The sequence below is a fragment of the Galeopterus variegatus genome, unplaced genomic scaffold (genome assembly GCF_000696425.1).
Source record: "Galeopterus variegatus unplaced genomic scaffold, G_variegatus-3.0.2 Scaffold843, whole genome shotgun sequence".
Classification (NCBI taxonomy): Eukaryota; Metazoa; Chordata; class Mammalia; order Dermoptera; family Cynocephalidae; genus Galeopterus; species Galeopterus variegatus.
Genome location: NW_007726954.1, coordinates 378,004 through 398,327, shown reverse-complemented (window position 1 = coordinate 398,327; position 20,324 = coordinate 378,004). Strand labels below are relative to the sequence as shown.

Below are 20,324 nucleotides of genomic sequence, written 5' to 3'. Positions count from 1 at the left end.
AGAATGGAAACCAGAGGCGGTGGGCTGCGAAGGGAGTGGGCAGTGAGGACAGGAAGGCACTGAACATAGGTTACTCTTCCAAGACTCTTGTCTGGGCAGAAAGCAGAAAGAAGGCAGGCGGTGTAACCAGTGGCTAAGGCTGCACCTCTCACCATTAGCAGAGTGGTCGCAAGCAGGGTCACCCAGATGCCCATTTCCTTGTCTATAAATGGAGTTGCTGATCCCTGCTGTATGGGGTAGCCAGGGAGATTCTGTGGCCTCACACATGGAGAGAGCCCCCAGCCTGTGACACAGAACAGGTGGCGGGTCTCATGGGTGGAGAGGGCTGCAGGTGTAGGGAGGGTTTATAAGTTGCGAAAGACGCAGGTGTGTTTGTAAGCACAGGGGAAGGATAGCATCCGTTGCATGAGGATTGTAATAATGTTTGTGTGTCCCTCTGATGCAGCTCAAAAGGAGGAAATGCCGCAAGACCCTCCAGTGGCTCCTCCGTCGGAGAGCAGTGCCAAAGAGATGGCGTGTGACCACTTGATGTGAGTAGCCACGGGTGTGCGAGTGCCAGACCGGCCTCACTGGCACCAAGTGAGCACAGACAAACCAGCCAAAACCCTACCTCCAACCACGTTGTCAGAACCTGAAAGAAAGAGTTGATCCAGGGTCTTCTCAATGTTGCTTAAATTTCCAGACTCCTGCAGCGAGTCAGGATGGTATCGTGGCAAGACCCAAGTAGACCTTCATTCAGATCCCGACACAACACTTGCTCGTTGTGTGACCCTGGGCGAGTCACACCACCTCGCTGGGCCTTGGCTTCCTCATCTGTGAAATAAGGATGTATGTGCCTGGAGCTTAGTAAATGCCAGCTGATACTATTATTAGCTATTTTCCAGAGTGCCTGCTAGCGGCAAGCCCGTTCCTAGATATTCTAAGCAGACAGTGGAGGTCACAAACAGTGGAGGCCACTTGGTGGGTGGGGTCCTGGAAAAGGTTAACAGTTAGGGGGTTGGACTAAATGACCCTAATTAAATGACCTCAACACTTACAACCCTGAAAGTCAATGAGTCCTCTGACTTGAGCCTCAAGGAACTGACAGTTTTCAGAGAAACAAAAGGTATGGGCGGGAAAGATCCAGAAAGTCACTGCAAAGTAGCGTGTAAACGAGAGCCACTGATGTGATGCCAAGAAAGTTTTCAGAAAGTTTCTCACAGAAGACAAAACACCCGCCTGACCCTTGCTCCAAATTCCAGTTACCAAGGTCTAATGTCACGGGGTTTTTAACCCCAGAAAAGACAAAGATACCCAACCCCCACATTTTGAGAAATTTCTGACTCCTTCTCCTGTTAGAACTCTCTCTAGAGACGGTAGTAGCCACGACTTGGAGAAGAATCAGTACCACGTTGCTCTTCTCTGGTCCGCTTCATTGGCTTGTGTACGGCCATCTGAGTTCTAAAGTGTCACCATCAAGTTGGAAGAGTTATGCTTATAGCCAAGGAGACACACACACACAGAAAAAATATATATATACACACACACACACATTATATGTATTACTACTATGATATGTGTCTATGTAATATGTATATAGTTACTTTCATTCCAATGGTCACCAATCTTTTTCTTGACATGCAACCTGCCAGTATTTTGCTTTATTTCATAATAAACACATCTTCAAATACTCTACCTTCACATGTCTACATGAGAAGATCCTGGATTTCAAAAGCCTGTGAACTCGAATGAGTTGACATTAATACCTGCCCCAACACTGAAGCTCTTAACCCCCTTCTCATTGGGCAAGACGTGGCCACACTTCCTCCTCCCCCCAACACACACACACACAAAACGTCTTGCCCCACAGCTGAGGTTTCCCCCACTTGCTCAGAAATGCATCCGGGTTCATCCAGCTTAACCCCATCAAGGCGCCCGACCCTGCCATAACTGCTGGCACCCTTCGCTGCCCACTGGGCATAGACATCCTCCCTGTCAACCGCCCTGAGCCTCAAGGTGCCACAGGGCTCATGCCCTCTGGGTCGCCCCATCAAGGCGCCCGACCCTGCCATAACTGCTGGCACCCTTCGCTGCCCACTGGGCATAGCCATCCTCCCTGTCAACCGCCCTGAGCCTCAAGGTGCCACAGGGGTCATGCCCTCTGGGTCATGGGCGAGGGGGATCTGTCCTGTCCTCATCCTTTGCCCCCGTTGGTTGTCTGGGCCCCAGAGCCCACCCTTCCACCAGCTCTCCCATGAACACCATTCATTCCCTTCTGGCCCACCTCTCTCCAGCAGGCTCTCAAACGAGCTGGTGAGAGAACAGAAGCCACATGTCTTCCTCTCTCTCTTTTTCGCTGTCCTCAGGGAATCCCTGAATCCCAGAAAACAGTCTTCCCTTTCCTTCCACCATCAGGAGCCCAGAAGCATATCCATTCATGCTGAAGATAGAGCGAGAAGGGGTGCCACCCCATGCAAGGCATATTTCAGCCTCCCACCAAACCCAGCCACATCCTTTCTTCTATCTTGATGTATTTTTTTAAATGAAGGAACATCGAGTGAATTTTTGTTTGGGGGATGTTTAAAGACATCCCTATCCCCGTGCTGGAATTCGCATCCCGTGGACCGTGACTGGCATCATTTCGCATTTGTACTTGGCCCTTCCAGGCACCCGGGAGACACCATGGAGGTGGAGTTGAACTGATTTTGCCTGTTTTTGTGAATTTCAGAGAGGACTTACTGAGTGCTCAGAAGGAAATCCTGTCTCAGCAGGAGGTCATCATGAGGTTAAGGAAAGACCTTACCGAAGCCCACAGCCACATGTCAGATTTGAGAGGTTTGAACAATTTCCTGTGTCTCTTCACATCTGACCCACTTAAGAAAGGAAGGAAATGGAGAGTAAGAGTTGGGAAATTTGGCATGAAAAATCCCATCAACCCGCTTCCCGTGCTGTTCCAGCACCTGTCCCTCAGTCAGCAAAAGCATATGCTGGACATGGTGCTGATTCCCACTCAGCAACCCCCAGGGGCCACAGGCAACATGCCCCAGAGGATTTTAGACCTCTGCATTGAAATGCAACTTTCTTTTGGGGGGAGAATTTTCTTTTACCACAGGGAATTTGCCTCCCTTGGGGGCTATTGTAGGGCACTCCGGGGCAGGCATTTACAGAAGCCCTAGTACTCACGAGCTTTGGGACCTAGCGTAAGGTGGCCTCTCCTGGTCTCCTCTTCCTCTGATGCAAAATGCAGGCAGCACAGTTACTTCCCAGGGTTGACGTGGACGTCAGTGGCCAGCTATGCTCTTCTGGACAGGCACAAGCAGCTCTGGCTTCATATTCCTACTTCACTCCTCTTCTTCTGTCCTATTTCTGCTGCCCTCTTGCTTCTTACAGCTGTCTTCTCTTCCCCGTCCCTAGTCTCCATCAAGCCAAAAGGCACAGGCAGGCAGCAGTCGGGAGATAGAACCAGGGTTGGGGAGGTGGAAGGGGGGAGAAAAATGCTGATCTTGTCTTGTTCCCATTTCAACCTGTACATCCCCAAACCTTCAGTGGCTGTTCCTGTTAATACCCCCGAGGCATTCGTGGCTGAATTTTTCAGAGTGACTTTTCCATAGTAAGGTATGAGAAAGCATAGACCAGAGGCAACAATGTCCATCCATTTCTAGAATCCAGAGACGTCAAACCCAATTCTAGATCTGCTCATTATTAGCTGCATGACCCTAGCGAGTCCCTTTACCTCTCTGAGCCTCAGTTTCCACATCTGTGAAGTGGGGATGTCAATCTTACTATTAACAGGGTTGCTATGAAGATTCAAGGTAATGGAGGTGTCTTAGTTTGGGTTCCCCGAGAAGCAGACCCTGAGACCAGAATTCCACTCAGGCAGTTTATTGGAGAGGTAATCCCAGGAAACAGCAGCAGAGAAGGAAGTGAGACAGGGTGCGTTGTCAATCAAGCAGGTACAGAGGTCAACCGGAGCTTCACCCTGCTGGGGAAGGCCGGGAACAGGGTAGACCACATGCCTCCAGGCTACCCCATCTGAGTGGGGAGGGGGCTGGGATGTGGACTTCTGTCTGCACCAGTCCTTGGTGGGAGGTTGTGGCACCTGGCAATTAAGCCAAGGAGGCTCCGGAGGCCTTAGAATGCCCTTAGACAAAACGACACAGAGCAGGCAGCTGAATGTCAGCTGGAGTGCCCTAAATTGCCAAAGGGATGCCGATAGGGCCCTGATAGCATCTGCTGGTGCAATGCTGGGGCGAGGTGGGAGCGCACTCCCATAGTCAGCTCTGCTAGAAGACACGGGGCGTGTGCTGTGCCGCCAGTCATTCGCTAAGGCGCAAGCAGACCTGCTGGCAGTTACTAAGGCCCTCTGGGAATTCCCGGAGGCGGACCTGCCTTGTGCTTCTTGTAGGCTCAGTAGATCTGCTGTGGCCATAGCAGACACCTGAGGCGGGAGCCCCCTCACTGGCTTTCATGTCGCCTCCAGGGGAGCTTAATGAGAAGCAGAAGATAGAATTGGAGCAGAACATGGCGCTGGTCCAGCAACAGAGCAGAGAGCTGAGTGTGCTCAAGGAGAAGATGGCACAAACGAGCGGACTGATAGAAAAGAAGGACAGGGAGCTGAAGGTCCTCAAGGAGGCCCTCAGGTGTGTGGGAGGGGTCCTCACGAGCCAGGGCTCAGGAAGTGCTGGTTGCAGAGTTGAACGAATGAATGAGTCATATGTGTTTGCATCCTAGCCTCATCCACTGAGACAGGGCTTTGCTTAGTTCTGTGCTTCTCAAATATTCCTGCCCAATATTCCAAATGACAGGTCACAGCTTAAATGTCACTTCCTCCAGGAAGCCCTCTTTCACGCACTCTCACCAAACACAGCCAAGGGCTCCTGCTCTGCTTGGGGTCCCTCGGTCCCTGCACTCTGTCTAACCTGCCACTTATCACACAGCAAGGCAATAATTGCCTATTTGACTGCCTGCCTTCCCCTGCTGTTGACTTTCCAGCATTAACACAGTGCCTGGTACATAAGGGTACCTAATATTTATTAAACAAATGAATAAGCCAGAGGAGTCAGCTTAATATAAATATAAAATATCATGACTGTCCCATAATCTAAAAAATACACAAGTTTGCCTTTTTGTCCATAGCTTATCCATAGTTTGACATGAGTAATGTAGAGGAGTCAGCTTAATATAAATATAAAATATCATGACTGTCCCATAATCTAAAAAATACACGAGTTTGCCTTTTTGTCCATAGCTTATCCATAGTTTGACATGAGTAATGGTTTCCCAAAAAAAGTTTGAGTAAGATTGATATCTTGTGTGTATCCTGTAACTTTGTGTGCCTCGTGGCTCACAGCTAGTGCAGATTCACACAGTGGTTTAAAGAACAGGCTCCAGATCCAGGCTGTCTGGTGCCAAAGCCAGATGCTCAGTGACCACAGGCACGTTGCTGTGTGTCTCTTTACTTGTCTGTAAAGTGGGGCAAGGAGAGTCCCTAACTCATGGGATTATCACGAGAAATAGAAAGGTTAACATATACAAGGTGTTAGAAGTAGCAGACATGCAGCAAATGTCCCTGTAATGCCACAGCAGGTGTCCACAGGCTCAGTGTAAAAGTGAGGGCAGGTGCCCACTGCTGCCCTGACCACCCTTCTGTAAGTCCCCTGAAATTAAATTCTCTAGAAATCTGAGGGCAAGATGCTTGAAGTCTCCAATAATACAGTTTCCTGTAAAAATAGAGCTCCATTTCCTTGCCTGCCAACGAATACAAAAGTTAACTTATAGTTCCTGGAACCCCGTGCCATCCCACTGGCCAGTGACTCCTCTTCTCTGCCCTAGAGCTTCCCAAGAGAAACACAAACTTCAGCTGAATGTAGAGAAGGAACAGAAGCCCAGGAATAAGACCCAGATGTGTGACATCTCAGTGCAGATAGAACCAATCCACACTGATACTTTCTCCAGCAGCCAAGAGGTGGGTACCTGCCTAGTCCTGGGAAGCTGGAAGGACATGCTAAGGAAGAGCCATTGGGTGGCTTTCTTTCCTTTTGAAAATATTTTCATTCTAAGTACCAAAAGTATTGGTTGCTTATATGAAATGTTTAAAATAAAACACAGAATCCTGACTCTCTGATCACAGTCACCAGAGGTTACAGCTGTCAACAGTTTGACGTGTGTGGCATCAGATCTTTTCCTCGAAGAGGCCACCATATCTTCACACGGTCATGAATGTGCAGTGGTTGAAGGTCAGGCTTGGATCCACTCTGCCTGGGTTCAAATCCCAACTCTTCCACTTAGAAACTCTATGACCTCAGGGAGGTCACTGTGCACCAGTTCCTCGGTCTGGGAGTAATGACTGTCCCCACCTGATGGGGTGGTTAAGAAATAAATTTTCTTTATACACACACAAACAAACAGAGACAAACACACACAAACCCATACATAAAGATATTGATATAACAGATAACTATTTTTCTAATGATATCAAACCATGTGCATTCTGCAGCTTTTTTTTTCACATGACACTACTTAATGGGTATCTTTTCAAGTTAGTATGTAAAGATCCTGTACCGGCCAGCAGTCAAAGATAAAATAAAAATAATAATATTTTAAAAATAATAATTAGAAAATAATAATCTGCCCCATTCTTTTACATGAGTGCACAGAATTATATTGTGTCCCTTTTATCCAACCAGCCCCCATTGATGAACACTTAGGTTATTTCTCCTTTTCCTCAATGCTGTAGTTCATATACGTGTACGTATGTAGAACAAATTCCTAGATGTGAAATCCTGAGTCCAAAGGACTTCCTGAATTGTGCTTAATAGGACCAGACTGCCTTCCCAAAGGACAGCTCGATGAATGGTCCATGCTGTCTCTTGCTCACTTCTGTGTGCCTGCCCAGAAGCCTCGCATGCCTGGAAGTCCCAGCTGCACGTCTTCATGAGGCTGTCCTCGAGGCTGGCACACGCGCCCTGTCCCTGTGGCTGTGTTTGTGATACTCCATAGTAGGCTGATGATGGGGCTCAGTGATTCCTCGAGGCCCCAGGTTTCCTGGAGTCCGGGAATATCCTCTTCCCTTGGCTTTATGAAACTAGAGAGCAGGGCATTCCGGTAATAGGCTTTGAATTTGCACTTGGAAACAGGGCCAAATGTGTCAGCTTGCCTTCCTGTTTTCTCAAAGACGACTTTCCCCTGCCAGACGGCAGCGAGCTGGGGCCACAGACAGCTTGAACCAAAGGGCTCAAGGTCCGGCCAGCTATCCTGGGCACCGACTGCTGTACACAGCACTTTAACAGAAGTGTCTCCTTGTTCTCAGGGTGACCGGGAGGGGGCCTGCAACGTCCCTGCGGCCAGAAGCTCCATGGGGCAGGGAGGATGTGTCCCTCCTGTTGGAACCCCAAGCTGTTAGAGCAGGACCCGGCCCATATTCATTCCCTCGCTCAACAACCACTGAGTGCCTGCTGGATGCCAGGGACAGGGGAGGACGCACGGACTCCCCTGGACTCTGCCCGTGTTTGTTGGATGGACTGTTGAATGCCCGTGGTTTTTAGTTTCTGCCAAGAGGCGGGATTAGCAGAGGGCTGGGGGAGGGAGGCTGCAAGATAAAAGGAAAGAAGTATCTGTTCCTTTTCCGAGCGGTTTTCCATACTCAGGCCATGTCCTTTCTACGCCAGAGTGGGTCACAGGGCTTAACAGTTGTATGAGAAAGAATCTCTCATCCTCTCTAAATAGATAAATTCCCAGAAGAGCCATGAGGACGGGTCACATGGAGCTCCAGCTTACTCTTGGGCCAAGTGAGGGCTGTAACAGAGCCTTGCTGCTCTGGCCACCCTTGACCCCCAAAAGTCAGTGTCTCCTGCCTTCTATACACAGAGAGAGAGAGAGAGAGAAAGAGAGAGAACATTTTGGGTAGTTTACTCCCAAGGCAAACACACTCTCAAAGAGATGAGTGTGGCCAATGTAGCACCAACCAGGGAGTGACCAGCTGTGCAGTCCGTAGCAGGCTGGAGCCAGGGTCCAAGGACAAGCAGCCTGGGATGGAGCACCCCCTCTCTCAGGTGCTGAGCTCTGGTCCCAGCTGGAAAGCTGGGGCGAGCTCCATACAGCTCCTGCTTCTGACCTCAGTTCATTCGGCCTCCATATTTATTGAGCGCCTGCTGTGCTCAAGCACAGGGCTAGGTCCTCGGAATCGCACAGTCTCCAAAGGAGACAAAGACTTTGCTCTCATGGAGCCCACATTCTGGGAGGGGAGAGATAACAAGTCAATACAGAGCAAAATGTCCTGCGGGGACAAGCGCTCTGAGGACCTGTACGGCAGGATTTGGGGCAGAGAGTAACACATTGGGTGTGGGGGCTCATTCGGATCAGGTGGTCGCAGAGGCTTCTGCAGGAGACTTGGAGCAGAGCCTGAAGGAAATGAAGGAGCGAGTGGTGGGGACCCGGGGAAGTGGGGGACACTCCGTGGATGGCCTCAGATGGCACTGTTGAGCTCCCTGAAGGAGCCATGGGCCTCGTACCCCCGGTGGCCAGGGTGGCTGGCACAGGGCCTGACACGTCATATATGCCTTTATTACACACTTGAGTCATCAAAGGAAGAAGAACAAGCAGACAGTCTCTCTTCCTCTCCTCTGCTTTGTTTTCCCGGTAGCATGTGTCCCTCTCTGGACTGTGACATTTGTCTGTCATCTGTGTGCCCCATAGAAATGAGGTCCAGGGTTGTCTGCCTGGTCCCTGGTCCCATCCAGTGCCAAAAACATTGTCTGGCATGTAGTCAATGCGAAAGATAGATAGAAAACTTTTTTAATAATTTTGGTTCACTTCATACTATATATTATCGTTTATATCTAGCTATATCTACACTCAGAGAGAGAGAGAGAGAAATGCAGATGAAGTGAACCAAAATTATTTTAGAAATTGTTATAAAAGAACCAGATTGTCAATTTTTTCCCTTTCTTGCCAGTTTGACTGAAGCCCTCTCTAGCAGCTCTATCTGCGACTAAAATTCGTTCCAACCACCCAATCCATTTCCGCACTTAATTTTCTCTTTAGCGTTTATCACTGTTCACCATATGTTTTCCCTACTTACCTTCTTATTGTCCATCTCCCACATTAGGATGCAAAACCCGTGACAGCAAGGACATTGCTGGGTTCAGTCCTGCTGAATCCCCAGAACCTAGAACAAGGCTTGGCACGTAGAGATGCCCAGTAAATCTGGGTAGAATGAATGAATGGATGGATGGATGAGTGAATAAATGAACTGATTACCCTAGAGCAGTGTTGTTTAACTCTGTCCATGACTGGACTTCAGGGGGGCCTTGAACCTCTAGAAGTTGCATGTCACTTTTTGTGGGTGTGTGAATTTTTCTGGAGGAAAGAGCTCTGCGTTCTTCCAAATCTTAAACAGGTGCATGACCCTTAAAAGATGAAGAAGACCTTTCCTTATCTGTGCCCTTCGTAAGCCCAGCTCTAACCCTGAGCCATCCAATATGACCCACATGTGGCCAGGGGCTACCACATTAGACAGCACCAGGTATAGAACATTTCCATCACCGCACAAGTTCCATTGGACTGTGTACTTACCTTCTTATTGTCCATCTCCCACATTAGGATGCAAAACCCGTGACAGCAAGGACATTGCTGGGTTCAGTCCTGCTGAATCCCCAGAACCTAGAACAAGGCTTGGCACGTAGAGATGCCCAGTAAATCTGGGTAGAATGAATGAATGGATGGATGGATGAGTGAATAAATGAACTGATTACCCTAGAGCAGTGTTGTTTAACTCTGTCCATGACTGGACTTCAGGGGGGCCTTGAACCTCTAGAAGTTGCATGTCACTTTTTGTGGGTGTGTGAATTTTTCTGGAGGAAAGAGCTCTGCATTCTTCCAAATCTTAAACAGGTGCATGACCCTTAAAAGATGAAGAAGACCTTTCCTTATCTGTGCCCTTCGTAAACCCAGCTCTAACCCTGAGCCATCCAATATGACCCACATGTGGCCAGGGGCTACCACATTAGACAGCGCAGGTATAGAACATTTCCACATCGCACAAGTTCCATTGGACAGTACTGTTCTAGAGGCTCCGAACAGCCTTTGGACTTCCTCCGAAGTCTCAGAGGAAGTTTCTCCTTTCTCCAGACCAACCAAGGAAGATCCAGTCCATCAAATTCCCACTAGTAATTTTAGACAATCGCCATTACTACCAGTTAAAAAGCAAGAATCATGTGTTCTCATCTAAAAATGCCCCTCTACGGGCCAGCCCAGTGGCGCACTCGGTAGAGTGCGGTGCTTGGGAGTGCGGCGGCACTCCCACCGAGGGTTCGGATCCCATATAGAGACCGGTCCGCTCACTGGTTGAGCACGGTGCGGGTGTGACACCAAGGGTTGCGATCCCGTTACCGGTCATGAAAAAAGACAAAAAGGAAAAAAAATAAAAATGCCCCTCTAGGAGTAGAATTTGCAGTGATTGTTCAGAACCAAGACCAGAATGACAATAAGTGGAAACCCAGGCATAGAAGAATATTAGAAGAAAAATAAATTTAATGTTGCAAAGAGAACATAGAGGAGATCTTTTATTTATAGTGATCCTAAGTAGGTAGGAAAGTTGGAAATCTTCCTAGATGTGACTTGATATTTGAGATGAAAAATTTTAATTCCTTCTTTGCTGAAGCCCTTATGATATTTTCCAAAGGTGCTAAGCGACCGGGTTCCTGCTGAGCATGAATTGTTCATGTTTCTGTGAATGTAAGAGAAATATTCAGATCCTTAATCAAGCTGCTATATGCACCATTCTGCCCACAGGAGCAATCCTTCAGCGACCTGGGGGCCAAGTGCAAGGGGTCCCGACATGAGGAGGTCATCCAGCGTCAGAAAAAGGCGCTGTCTGAACTTCGAGCACGAATTAAAGAACTCGAGAAGGCCTGCTCGACAAGTAAGTTCCTCTTCACAGAGCCATGGACCCCAGACTGTAGGGTTCATTTTGGGGACTGACCCATCTGCCAGGACCACCGTCTTTTATCCCCATCAATTCATAACTGGAAGGATATTGCAATACCAAAAAAAAAAAATTTTTTTTTTTAAAAAGAAGACCATGACCTCAAAGTTAAGTGCAGTCTTAGATATTAAATAAATAGGATTTCATGAAAAACTCAGTATTGCCCTTTTTCTTACTTCACTGTGGCCAGGTGAGATTTTGTCATGGGCTAACACTGTCCAAGGATCAGTGATGGGGAACCTCTGAGAGTACCCTGTTTAAAGGGCAGGGGGCTCTCTCAAGATTCGGAGCTTACTGTTGGGTAGGGCACTGGGCTAACACCCAGGAGCCTGGGTTCAAGTTCCATCCTCGTTCCTGTGGCTGAAGGACCTTAGGCAAAGTTCACTCTCAATGCCTCGGGGTGACACCTATGTGGCTGCAAGTCATATTAGCTATGTGACCTCGGACAAGTCATTTAACCTCTCTAGGCCTCAGTTTCCTCATCTGCCAAAGAAGGTCATAGAGGATTAAAACAGGCCTGTGGTAAGTGTCCCATTAAATGGTAGCTATGGTTAGTACATGAAATAACTTCTCCCTGAGCCTTTCTTTTGAGTCTAAATTATTTCTTTTTTAGATCATAAGGACCACCTGACTGAATCATTTCTCAGAATGGAAAAAAATGTCCAGAAAATGTTATTGGACGCAAAACCTGATTTGCCATCTCATTCAAGAATAGAGATCCGAGCGGTAACCAAAGACAATTTGTCTCTACAGTGACTGGCATGTGAAGAGGGCAGCCGTGAGGGCAGACACTAGCTGGGTGCCCTAGCAGGCCACACATGTTAATGGTTCGGGGCAGGGTCCTCTGTGATGGGCTGGTGTCTGTACTCACTGGTCAGTGCCGTTTCAGTACCTCTTGTCTGATGTTTGCATAGGAAGGTGGCTTTCCCTCTGTGCATAGCACAGTGTGTCATTGCACTGACACTGGGCCCGATCAGCCGCTGAAGCACAGCAGGCTCCCCTTTTCATATCACGTGTTACATTCTGCAGAAAATGTTCAACAGGCTAATTCATACCGTTATGCCATATGAGTTTGCCTAAAGTCTGAAAAACATGAGTGCAGAAAAGGTAGCAGGTGGGAGTCATGACTGAGGGGACACAAGTTCTAGAGTCAGGGGGACCTGTGTCCAAATGCCAGATGTGCAAGCTGTGTGACCTCAGACAAGGCTCTTAACCTTTCTGGAACTCTATAAATGATGATGGGAAAAGTTGAAGGAGATATTTCTGTAAAGTGCTTAGCCCAGTACCTGGCTCATAGTGAAAACTTAATAAATGATAGCGGTTACCATCATCAAATAATATTTAAATTGTATTATTCAAGAACAACTTCCCTTCTTATAGGGTCATGGTTTTATTTGTGAGGATTTTCAGAAGTGATTTCACTATGAACTTGAAAGTGCCCTAAGTGGATGTTTGGGCATTTGATGGACAGCTCAGGTCAGTGTCAATCACAGGCCCCACGGCATGTATGCTTGCTGCTGCGGATGGATCTAAACCACCTTTTAGAGGAAATAATGATGCCATCCTATCTATACCAACATTCTCTCCAACAATTTTTCTGGATATTTGCTAGAGTCCAGGACAAGGGTGTTTGGAAATGAGCAGGTTTGTTTAATAAAATCAAACCCTCATTCTCTGAGGTTGGGAGCAGAGGAGTCTCCAGGTGGAAGGGCAGCTGGATTCATAGCCTGACCCTGCTTCCCTGATTTACTTCCCCTTGGCCATGACCCCTAGTACCACCACTGACACCACCCGGCAGGAAACCTCCCAGTTTTCTTAAGAGACCTCAATCCCACAGGGTTAGCAGTAATTAAAATTAAAAGAAGAGAAGGAGCAGGAGGAAAAACAACTGATATTTATTGAGTGCTTACTGTAAGCCGCATCAAGACAAGCCTTCACATGCATATCTCATCTAATCCTCAGAGCAGCCTGTGTCATAGTGACTATTATTCCCATTTCACAGATAAGACAAGTTAAGGCTTCAGAAGATCAAATATCTCACCCAAGATCACAGATAATGAACACTGGAGCCAAGACTGTGTCCCTGATAGTCTGCCTCCTGCACCTGCTACTCTGCAGAGAAGGGGGTGGGGCTGGTGTGCTTGCACTCTGTAGTCCAGACTCTTCCTTAGGTGACCCTCACCCAGGACTCCTGCCACCTTCAGGAAAGGAGAGGGGGGATCCTGCACAGAGGTGCAGAGGACACAGCGGAGAGGGCTGGAGATACCAAGCTGCGTCTTAGGCTTTTTTTGCAACAAATCTGCCCAATGTATTGTCATCTGCCAATACCCTCTTTTATTCTCATCTCTATAGATGGTTAAATATGCCCAGTCTTACCTATCACAGTCACTTTTAGGTATTTACATTTTTTGTAGTTGGGTTTTATTTTTAATTGCAAAATTTTTACAGTGTGGTGCCAGCACATGGGCTGAGATGCTCGTGATGTTCATAGCAAGCACTTAAAACCCGGTTTTGTTTTAAAGAGATTTATTACAGTGTCTGTGGTTCTCCAGACTCCCTGCTTGGCCTGGTGGCTTTTCCCTGCATCCGGTTGGGGCTTTCAGCAGCCAGCTGGCTGTTAGGGACTCCGTGAGAGCACAGCTGTGACCGCCTTTTTGCGTCATCTCCACAGAGGGTCAGAAGTGATGCTCCCACATCAGAGTCCAGTGTTAGGAGAATGTTTGGCCAAATTTTCTGAGAGTCTAGTTTCTGCTATGTGAAAACGAGATTCCTTTAATGAGAGAGGGGTTATTTTCTATTTAACCTTCATTCATGCATTCAACAAATATGCCCATTTTATGCGGCTCTGTGCCGGGTACCACATGAGGCACAATGAGTGGGATAGCGAGTGACAGCAACACGGTCCCTGTTCCTGTGGAGCTTAGTGTCTAAACCAGGGCTTCTTGACTTCAGCACTGTGACGCTAACAGAATTGTCTAGCTGATTGGGGGGGGTGGTGCTGTCCTGTGTCCTGTGGGACATTTAGGAGCGTCCTTGCCCTCTACCCACTAGATGCCAGACACACTCCCCATCCTCAGCTGTGACAACCAAAAACGTGTCTAGACATTGTCAAATGTCCCCGGGGAAGGGGACAAAACCACTCCAATTGAGAAGCACTGTTCTACAGGGAAGACAGACAGTGACCAAGGAACAAGACTGTGGTGTATGGTTTCAAAAAGAGAGTCGTTCTCTGAAGGGCAGGAACACAGTCATAAGAAAGCAGCTGACAAAGGAATCAGACTGAATGTTCAGGAACTGAAATGAACATCAACGCTCTTGAGTTATTCTTCAGTCATCACACAGTGCTGTAGCTTCTGGTTGTAGAAACTCCTAATGGCATGCCAAGAGAGAGTTTCTATTTCTGTTTTATTTCAGCCACAGAAAAGTCTTTCCAACTCAGGGTCCAGCCCAGCCATGGAAAAGGTGGGGACCCTGGATGTGGCTGAGGCTTTAGATCTCAGTGAAAAGCTGGTATGTACAAGCAGCACCCATCCCCTCCTGCCCAAAGCCTGGTCCCCTGCAGTCATTATTAACCACAGGGCAGTTTGACTAAATGTCAACTTCACATACCCATTTAGTTGTTCTAATAACTCTGCAAGACCTGTCTACTATCCCAGCATGTGTCCAAAATTGCATAGCGGAATTCCTTGAAAAACTGGGTAGTTAGAATGAATGTTTATATCTGTTGTCTTTTTTCCCCCCATTCTCAAAAGGGCAGAGTGTGAATGGATGTGGGGAGAATGGAAGTCATACTAAAAGCCCTGCTTGCACTCATTTCCAAAGCATTTGTTTGATCTCTGCAATTGCAGAAAATGAATGAAACAGGAGTAGATGTTTGCTTCCTAAAAGCGGCCACCGGAGGTGTCGGGCAAGTTCTCTTATCTTCGAACGCTTTCTTTGTAGTACATCGACCTGAGTAAGACGCTCGGAAGTCTGATGAACATCAAGGACATGTCAGGCCTTGTGTCCATGAAGTACCTCTCCCCCAAAGAGAGGGAGAGAGTCAACCAGCTTCGACAAAGGGACCTCAATCTGGTGTTTGATAAGATCACGCAACTCAAGAACCGGCTGGAGAGAAAAGAGGAGCTTTTGAGAGGATACGAAAAAGACATTGAGCAGCTCAGGTACTGCCCATCTCCCTGCAGAGGCCCCCGCCTCCCTTCTCCTGGCCAGACACAGACAGCAGCAGATGCCTAGGACTGGCGCAGGACAGGAAGCCTGAGTGTGGAATAACCTAAAATACTGGTGGTGGGGAGTTGGGGGCCAGGGGACAATAACTAGGCCTGATAGAGGGATGTGTGTTGACAAGAAAGCAGCAAGGAGAGTGCCAGGCATCTCCATTCTGCACGCTCTCCTCATGTCTAAGCTGCACCTTTTACGAGCCTTAACATAGCATTTACCACTTGGGTGGTTTGGACAGTTCCATCGTATTTCCAGTAGTCGCAGCTCCCCTCTCTGGGAAGTTGGAGGGGTGGCCAGCGTGCCTTTACCACCCTCCCACACATGCTCAGCTGATGGGCCTGTCCTCAGGTCCCCAGATCTTTGTCATTCTCTCCTCGTAATGAAACTCCTAAGTCTCTTAAGCCCTCTGGGGAAGTGTTTTGAGAGGCTTCCAGATCTGGGATGTTGACGATGAGTAGCAAAGATGAGGGGGACAGAGACTCTGTCTCTCCTGTGCACCCAGGCAGAGCAAAGTGTCCGTTCAGATGTACCAGTCACAGGTGGCCAAGCTGGAGGACAACATCTACAAAGAAACCGAAGAGAAGGCCCTGCTGAAGGAGGCGCTGGAGCGCACGGAGCAGCAGCTGTACCAGGAGAAGAGGATCAACAGAGCCATCCGGCAGCAGCAGGTGAGACGCCTCTGCTCGGGCAGAACCTCCGAGGCTGCCCCTCAATGCCCTTTAGAAATGGCCAAGGGAGGTCCCAGGAGGATCCCAGTAGTGCGGAACACGTTTACTGCTGCAAAGGAAGGTGGCAGAATAGCTTTAGCATCAGACAAGCCTAGGTTTAGACCAGAGCTCTACCACTAATGGTGTCTACCACTTACTGTGTGACCTTAGGCAGGTTTCTTAACCTCTCTGAGACTTCTGAGGCTCATAGTGCTCATCTGTATTTTTTCAGTGGTGGCTATGATTCATATTTTTATCATTCTGCCATGTGCTGGGATACATAGATAAATAAGCTCTCTGAGAACAGAGATTTGGGTTCACTATTCTGAGTGCCTGGAACATAGCAGACACCCAATATTTGGTGGATGGATGGTTGGGTGGATGGATGTCCTTGAAGAACATCCTTGAGACAGGTGAAGAGCTGACTTCAGGCTGATTTCATGGGGAAAGGGCTGTCAGAGGGTGCTTGCAGCTATGTGATCCAGGAGAGGGCACTCAGCCAGCCTAGAGCATTCAGGGAGGACTTCCTTCCCAAAGTGATGATACCTACTTTGAATTGCAAAGGAGCGTTGGAGTCTGTCCACCGAAGGGATGGGCGGGTGGGCATTCTGGGCTAAAGGAGCCCAGAGGAAAAGGCACAAGGATAACAGATTTGCTCCTGGCATGGAGTTGGAAATAGCATTGGCTTGGGAAACCAAGATTCCAGGCTCAGGCTGATGACCTAGCCAAAAGAAGCCACCTTCTCCCCCAGCCCTGGTAGCTCATCTGTAACATAGTACAGGAGTCAGTCAGCCCTGGGTTCAAATCCCCCACTTGCTAACTGTGTGGCCTTATGCGAGTCTCTTCACCTCTTGGAGCCTGCTTTCTCCATCTGAATGGAGAGCGGAGAGCCTCTGCCTAGCAGAGTTGTTGTGAGGATTAAATACAGTGCAGGTATCCCTCGCTATCCGCACTCCCACTGTCTGAACCCAGGAGCCAAATGGTTTCAGGTGGTGAGAGGGATTTGTACTGTCTCTGAAGCACCAGCCCAGGGCCTGGCACTTGGCAGGTGGATGCTGCCCTTCTCCCTGTTGTCAGTTGCCTATGCAGGTGGTCTCTCAGGTGAGTTTCATCTTGGACCCAGGAGGGTCTTCTACAAGAAAGCTCCCCCAACTCGAGCCATGCATGACCAGCACCCAAACAGTTTCAGAAGCTCCCTGGCAATCCTGTGTCTGCCAAGTGGTCAGTGATGTCACTGTTTCTTGTCTTCTTTGCTTGTTAACACCTCTTTCCCTCCATTCCTACAGTCCATAAGCATGCCTTTAGCCTACTCCATGCTGGGCGCTGGAACAGTGACTTCTAAATGGAACCAGATTCTCCCTTGTCCTTAACTGTTGCCTAAGGTAGAGCAGATCTCAGCCCTGGGATGAGGCAAACAAGGAAAATAAGCACAGCCACCACCTCTTCGTGACTATCTGCAGGCCAGGCACTGGGCTCTGTCCATGCTGTGCAGCCGTGATTGGGTTTATTAATGCCTCTTAATAACCCTGCCTGGTACAGTGATCCCTTTTTACAGAGGAAACTGAGCCCCAGAAAGTTAAGAGACTTGCCCAAGTTCACATAGTAGCTGGTTAGTAGGGCCGGGACCTGACCCCAGATCTCTCTGGCCCTAGGTCTCATGCTCTGTGCTGGGCTGGCCCCCAGACTCCTCCTTGTAATCATTAGCTTTTCTGTGTTCGGAGCTGTGTGTGTGTGCATGCACCTGTGTGTGTGTGTGTGTGCTGCGTGTGCATGAGTGTTTGCGTGTGTATGACTGTGTGTGCATGTGCGTGTGTTGCCTGCATGAGCTCTGAGGCCAAATCCCCACAGAGGGGTGCCCCTCTTCCCAACCAGGAGGTGAGGGTCAGGTAAGTTCCTTGCAGAAGCCTGCCCTCCATCCTGCAAACCTTCCAGACCACAGGCTCCCTGGCTTGCAGCCACAGAAATGAAAATGGCAGTCCTGCTCTGGGGGAGCTCCAGACAGGACGTGGTAGTATTCACCCCTCTGAATTAAACATCACAGGCCTCAGTCTGCGTGCATCTCGGGGCTGCCTCAGGCAGAAGACGGTTTTCTTTCACACTGCGCCATGCCAGGGAGAGTGGGTAGGGACAGAGGTCTGACTTGTCCTTTGATGTGCCCCCTGGAGGGCTCGCTCCTTCCTGAGGCACCCCCAGGGCTTGGCAGGCCAACTCCCAAAGCACAAGCACTAAACCACAGAATGGGACGGCAAAGGACCCCAAAAAGCCCATTGTCGTGTGCTGGCTGAAAATGTAAGAAAACCTGGGGATTTACATAATCAGCTTCACATGCATTATTCATGACCGCCTCATTCATACACAATGCAGAGGCCATGCCAGCCTGTTTGGCACTAGATATCTTTCAGTGGAGGAGGATCTGAAATGATCAAGTTAAACCTGTGTCGGGGGTCCCCAGAAGAGTTAGAGGTGGGAACTTTCAAACTCATGCAATTCACAATGTAGGGAAAGATTTGCTAGGAACTCTAGCCACTGTCACGGCAGCGCTGGTGGTGAGCGCTTTGCTGAGTGCTTACTGGGTAGGAGGCACCGCTCTACCTGCTCACATCCACCAGCAAGGAGCGCTGGCAGGCATTAGCCACTCCGGAGATGGGAAACTGAGGTCAGCAGAGAGTGGCATTACTTGGTTATCAGCCGCAGGAATGGGATCCCACCCAGACCTCCTGCCCTCCCAGCCCCTGTTCAGCTGCCCACCCCCATGCCTTTCCAGGGTATGGAATGGTGAACAGGGCATAAGAGTATGTCCCCCTCATATTCCATTCACCATTGCTCTCCGGGTGCTAATTCAGGGACTTGGCTTTGCATTTAAGGTTTGTTATTAACATGTCATCAGAAACTCCTGTTTGCTGGATTCTAAAGAGAACCTGTATAGATTTGTCTGGACGTCGGCTCCTTCCTAGAAATATATTTTCAGTTTTAAAATGGTAGTTAAAGAAAAATAAAATCCGTTTCTTTTTTTGTTTGTTTTACACCTCGTATTTTTACAAGGACCCTTAATTTTTTCAGTCTTCTCTACAAAATCTGAGCACCCATTCATAAAAGTGGAATGGTTGGGGCTCCACGAAATGAAATTACTCAACTTGAGCTTCAGGAACCACCCCCCAACACACACACACACACACACACACACACACACACACACCAGTGTAGTTTTAATGTTTGAACATCTCTTCACCAAGCAGAACTTCCCAGAATCAAAAGTCATGCTTCCATGCTAATACATCCAGCTGTGCAACTGAGACTTGATATAAAATACTCGGAAAACCTCAGTGCTAGGCATTCATGGGGAACCTCATGGTCATCGGCTTCTGGACCCTGGGATGCTCTGGGTCCATAGCTCTCTCCAAGTGACCGTGTGACAGTGATTAGCCCAGCTGTGCTCAGGCTAATCCACTTCCTACATTGCTAGATAAGACAGCAGTGTCTCTCCAAGCTAAGAGGTGGACTTTGGAATCAGACAAATAGGGTTCAAGCCCACCTCTGCCCCTGAGTGACTCTGAGTGAGTGACTTTACCTCTGTGCCTCAGGTTTCTCAACAACAGCAATAACGGTGACAACAGGACCTACTTCCTGGGGCAGTGGGAGGGTTAAATGGCATAATGCATGCAGTGCCCAGCACACGGGTTACTGTAGGGGAGAGAAAAGGCAACTCTCGGGGAGGGGGCGATTCCTGCATTGCTTTCAGAGAGCTTCCTGCCAGCTGACCAGTCCAGCAAACCCTGAGACTTTTCCCTCCTCCTCCTAAAGCCGGCAGCTCCTTTGTAAAGCTCTCTTTTCTATTTGGCGAATCCAACTAGGGCTACAGCCAAGAAGGAGCCGGTACTTTTTGTGAATGGGTTAAGACGAATTTTCAATAGAAAAAATTTAAATACACAGAAGTTGCCCTTTGAGAAGCATGCAAGCCCTTTCCTAGCCTTTTATTGGGAATTGAAGTGTGAGCACGGCTGAAATGCCTCAGGCTGCTTCTGGCTGGGGAAGCAGCTCAGCTCCTCGCAGGGCTCCAGCCGATCAAACCCTGGCCAAGGGGCTTGGCCACAGCCTTGCAACAGTCTCAGCTGGGCTGGAGCTGCTCATCTTCCCTCTGCTGAATTAGCTCAGATCCTTCCTCTTTAAGATGAGAAAAAAATAATAATAAGGTTCGATCCAGTGAGGGCATGTATATAAAACCCTTAGCAAATAGGACCACTCAATACGACTCTTAGACCATCATCGTTGTCACCACTGTTCCACTTAACTCACTATTTTCCAAGATTTTCTTGGGCCCAGGTATTCTCAAGATCCTGGTTTCCTCAGTGCCGCTGTATGAGTCTGACCGAGGAGCAGAAACTGGTAGATGTTCTGTATCGGGGGGCCAGGGAGGGGAGCTGGGAGCGGTGCCC

General features: G+C 48.6%; 1 protein-coding gene across 1 annotated transcript in view; it reads left to right on the top strand.

Moving 5' to 3' along the window:
* The window catches only part of FHAD1 (forkhead-associated (FHA) phosphopeptide binding domain 1), a 138,442-nt gene that overhangs the window by 101,658 nt on the left and 16,460 nt on the right, over window positions 1–20,324 (top strand). Inside the window, exons 21-29 of the mRNA XM_008572857.1 lie at window positions 446–530; window positions 2,708–2,814; window positions 4,460–4,619; window positions 5,812–5,944; window positions 10,771–10,900; window positions 11,577–11,689; window positions 14,378–14,473; window positions 14,906–15,126; window positions 15,687–15,852. Coding sequence (XP_008571079.1) covers window positions 446–530; window positions 2,708–2,814; window positions 4,460–4,619; window positions 5,812–5,944; window positions 10,771–10,900; window positions 11,577–11,689; window positions 14,378–14,473; window positions 14,906–15,126; window positions 15,687–15,852 — 1,211 coding nt within the window. The remainder of the gene's footprint in view (window positions 1–445; window positions 531–2,707; window positions 2,815–4,459; window positions 4,620–5,811; window positions 5,945–10,770; window positions 10,901–11,576; window positions 11,690–14,377; window positions 14,474–14,905; window positions 15,127–15,686; window positions 15,853–20,324) is intronic.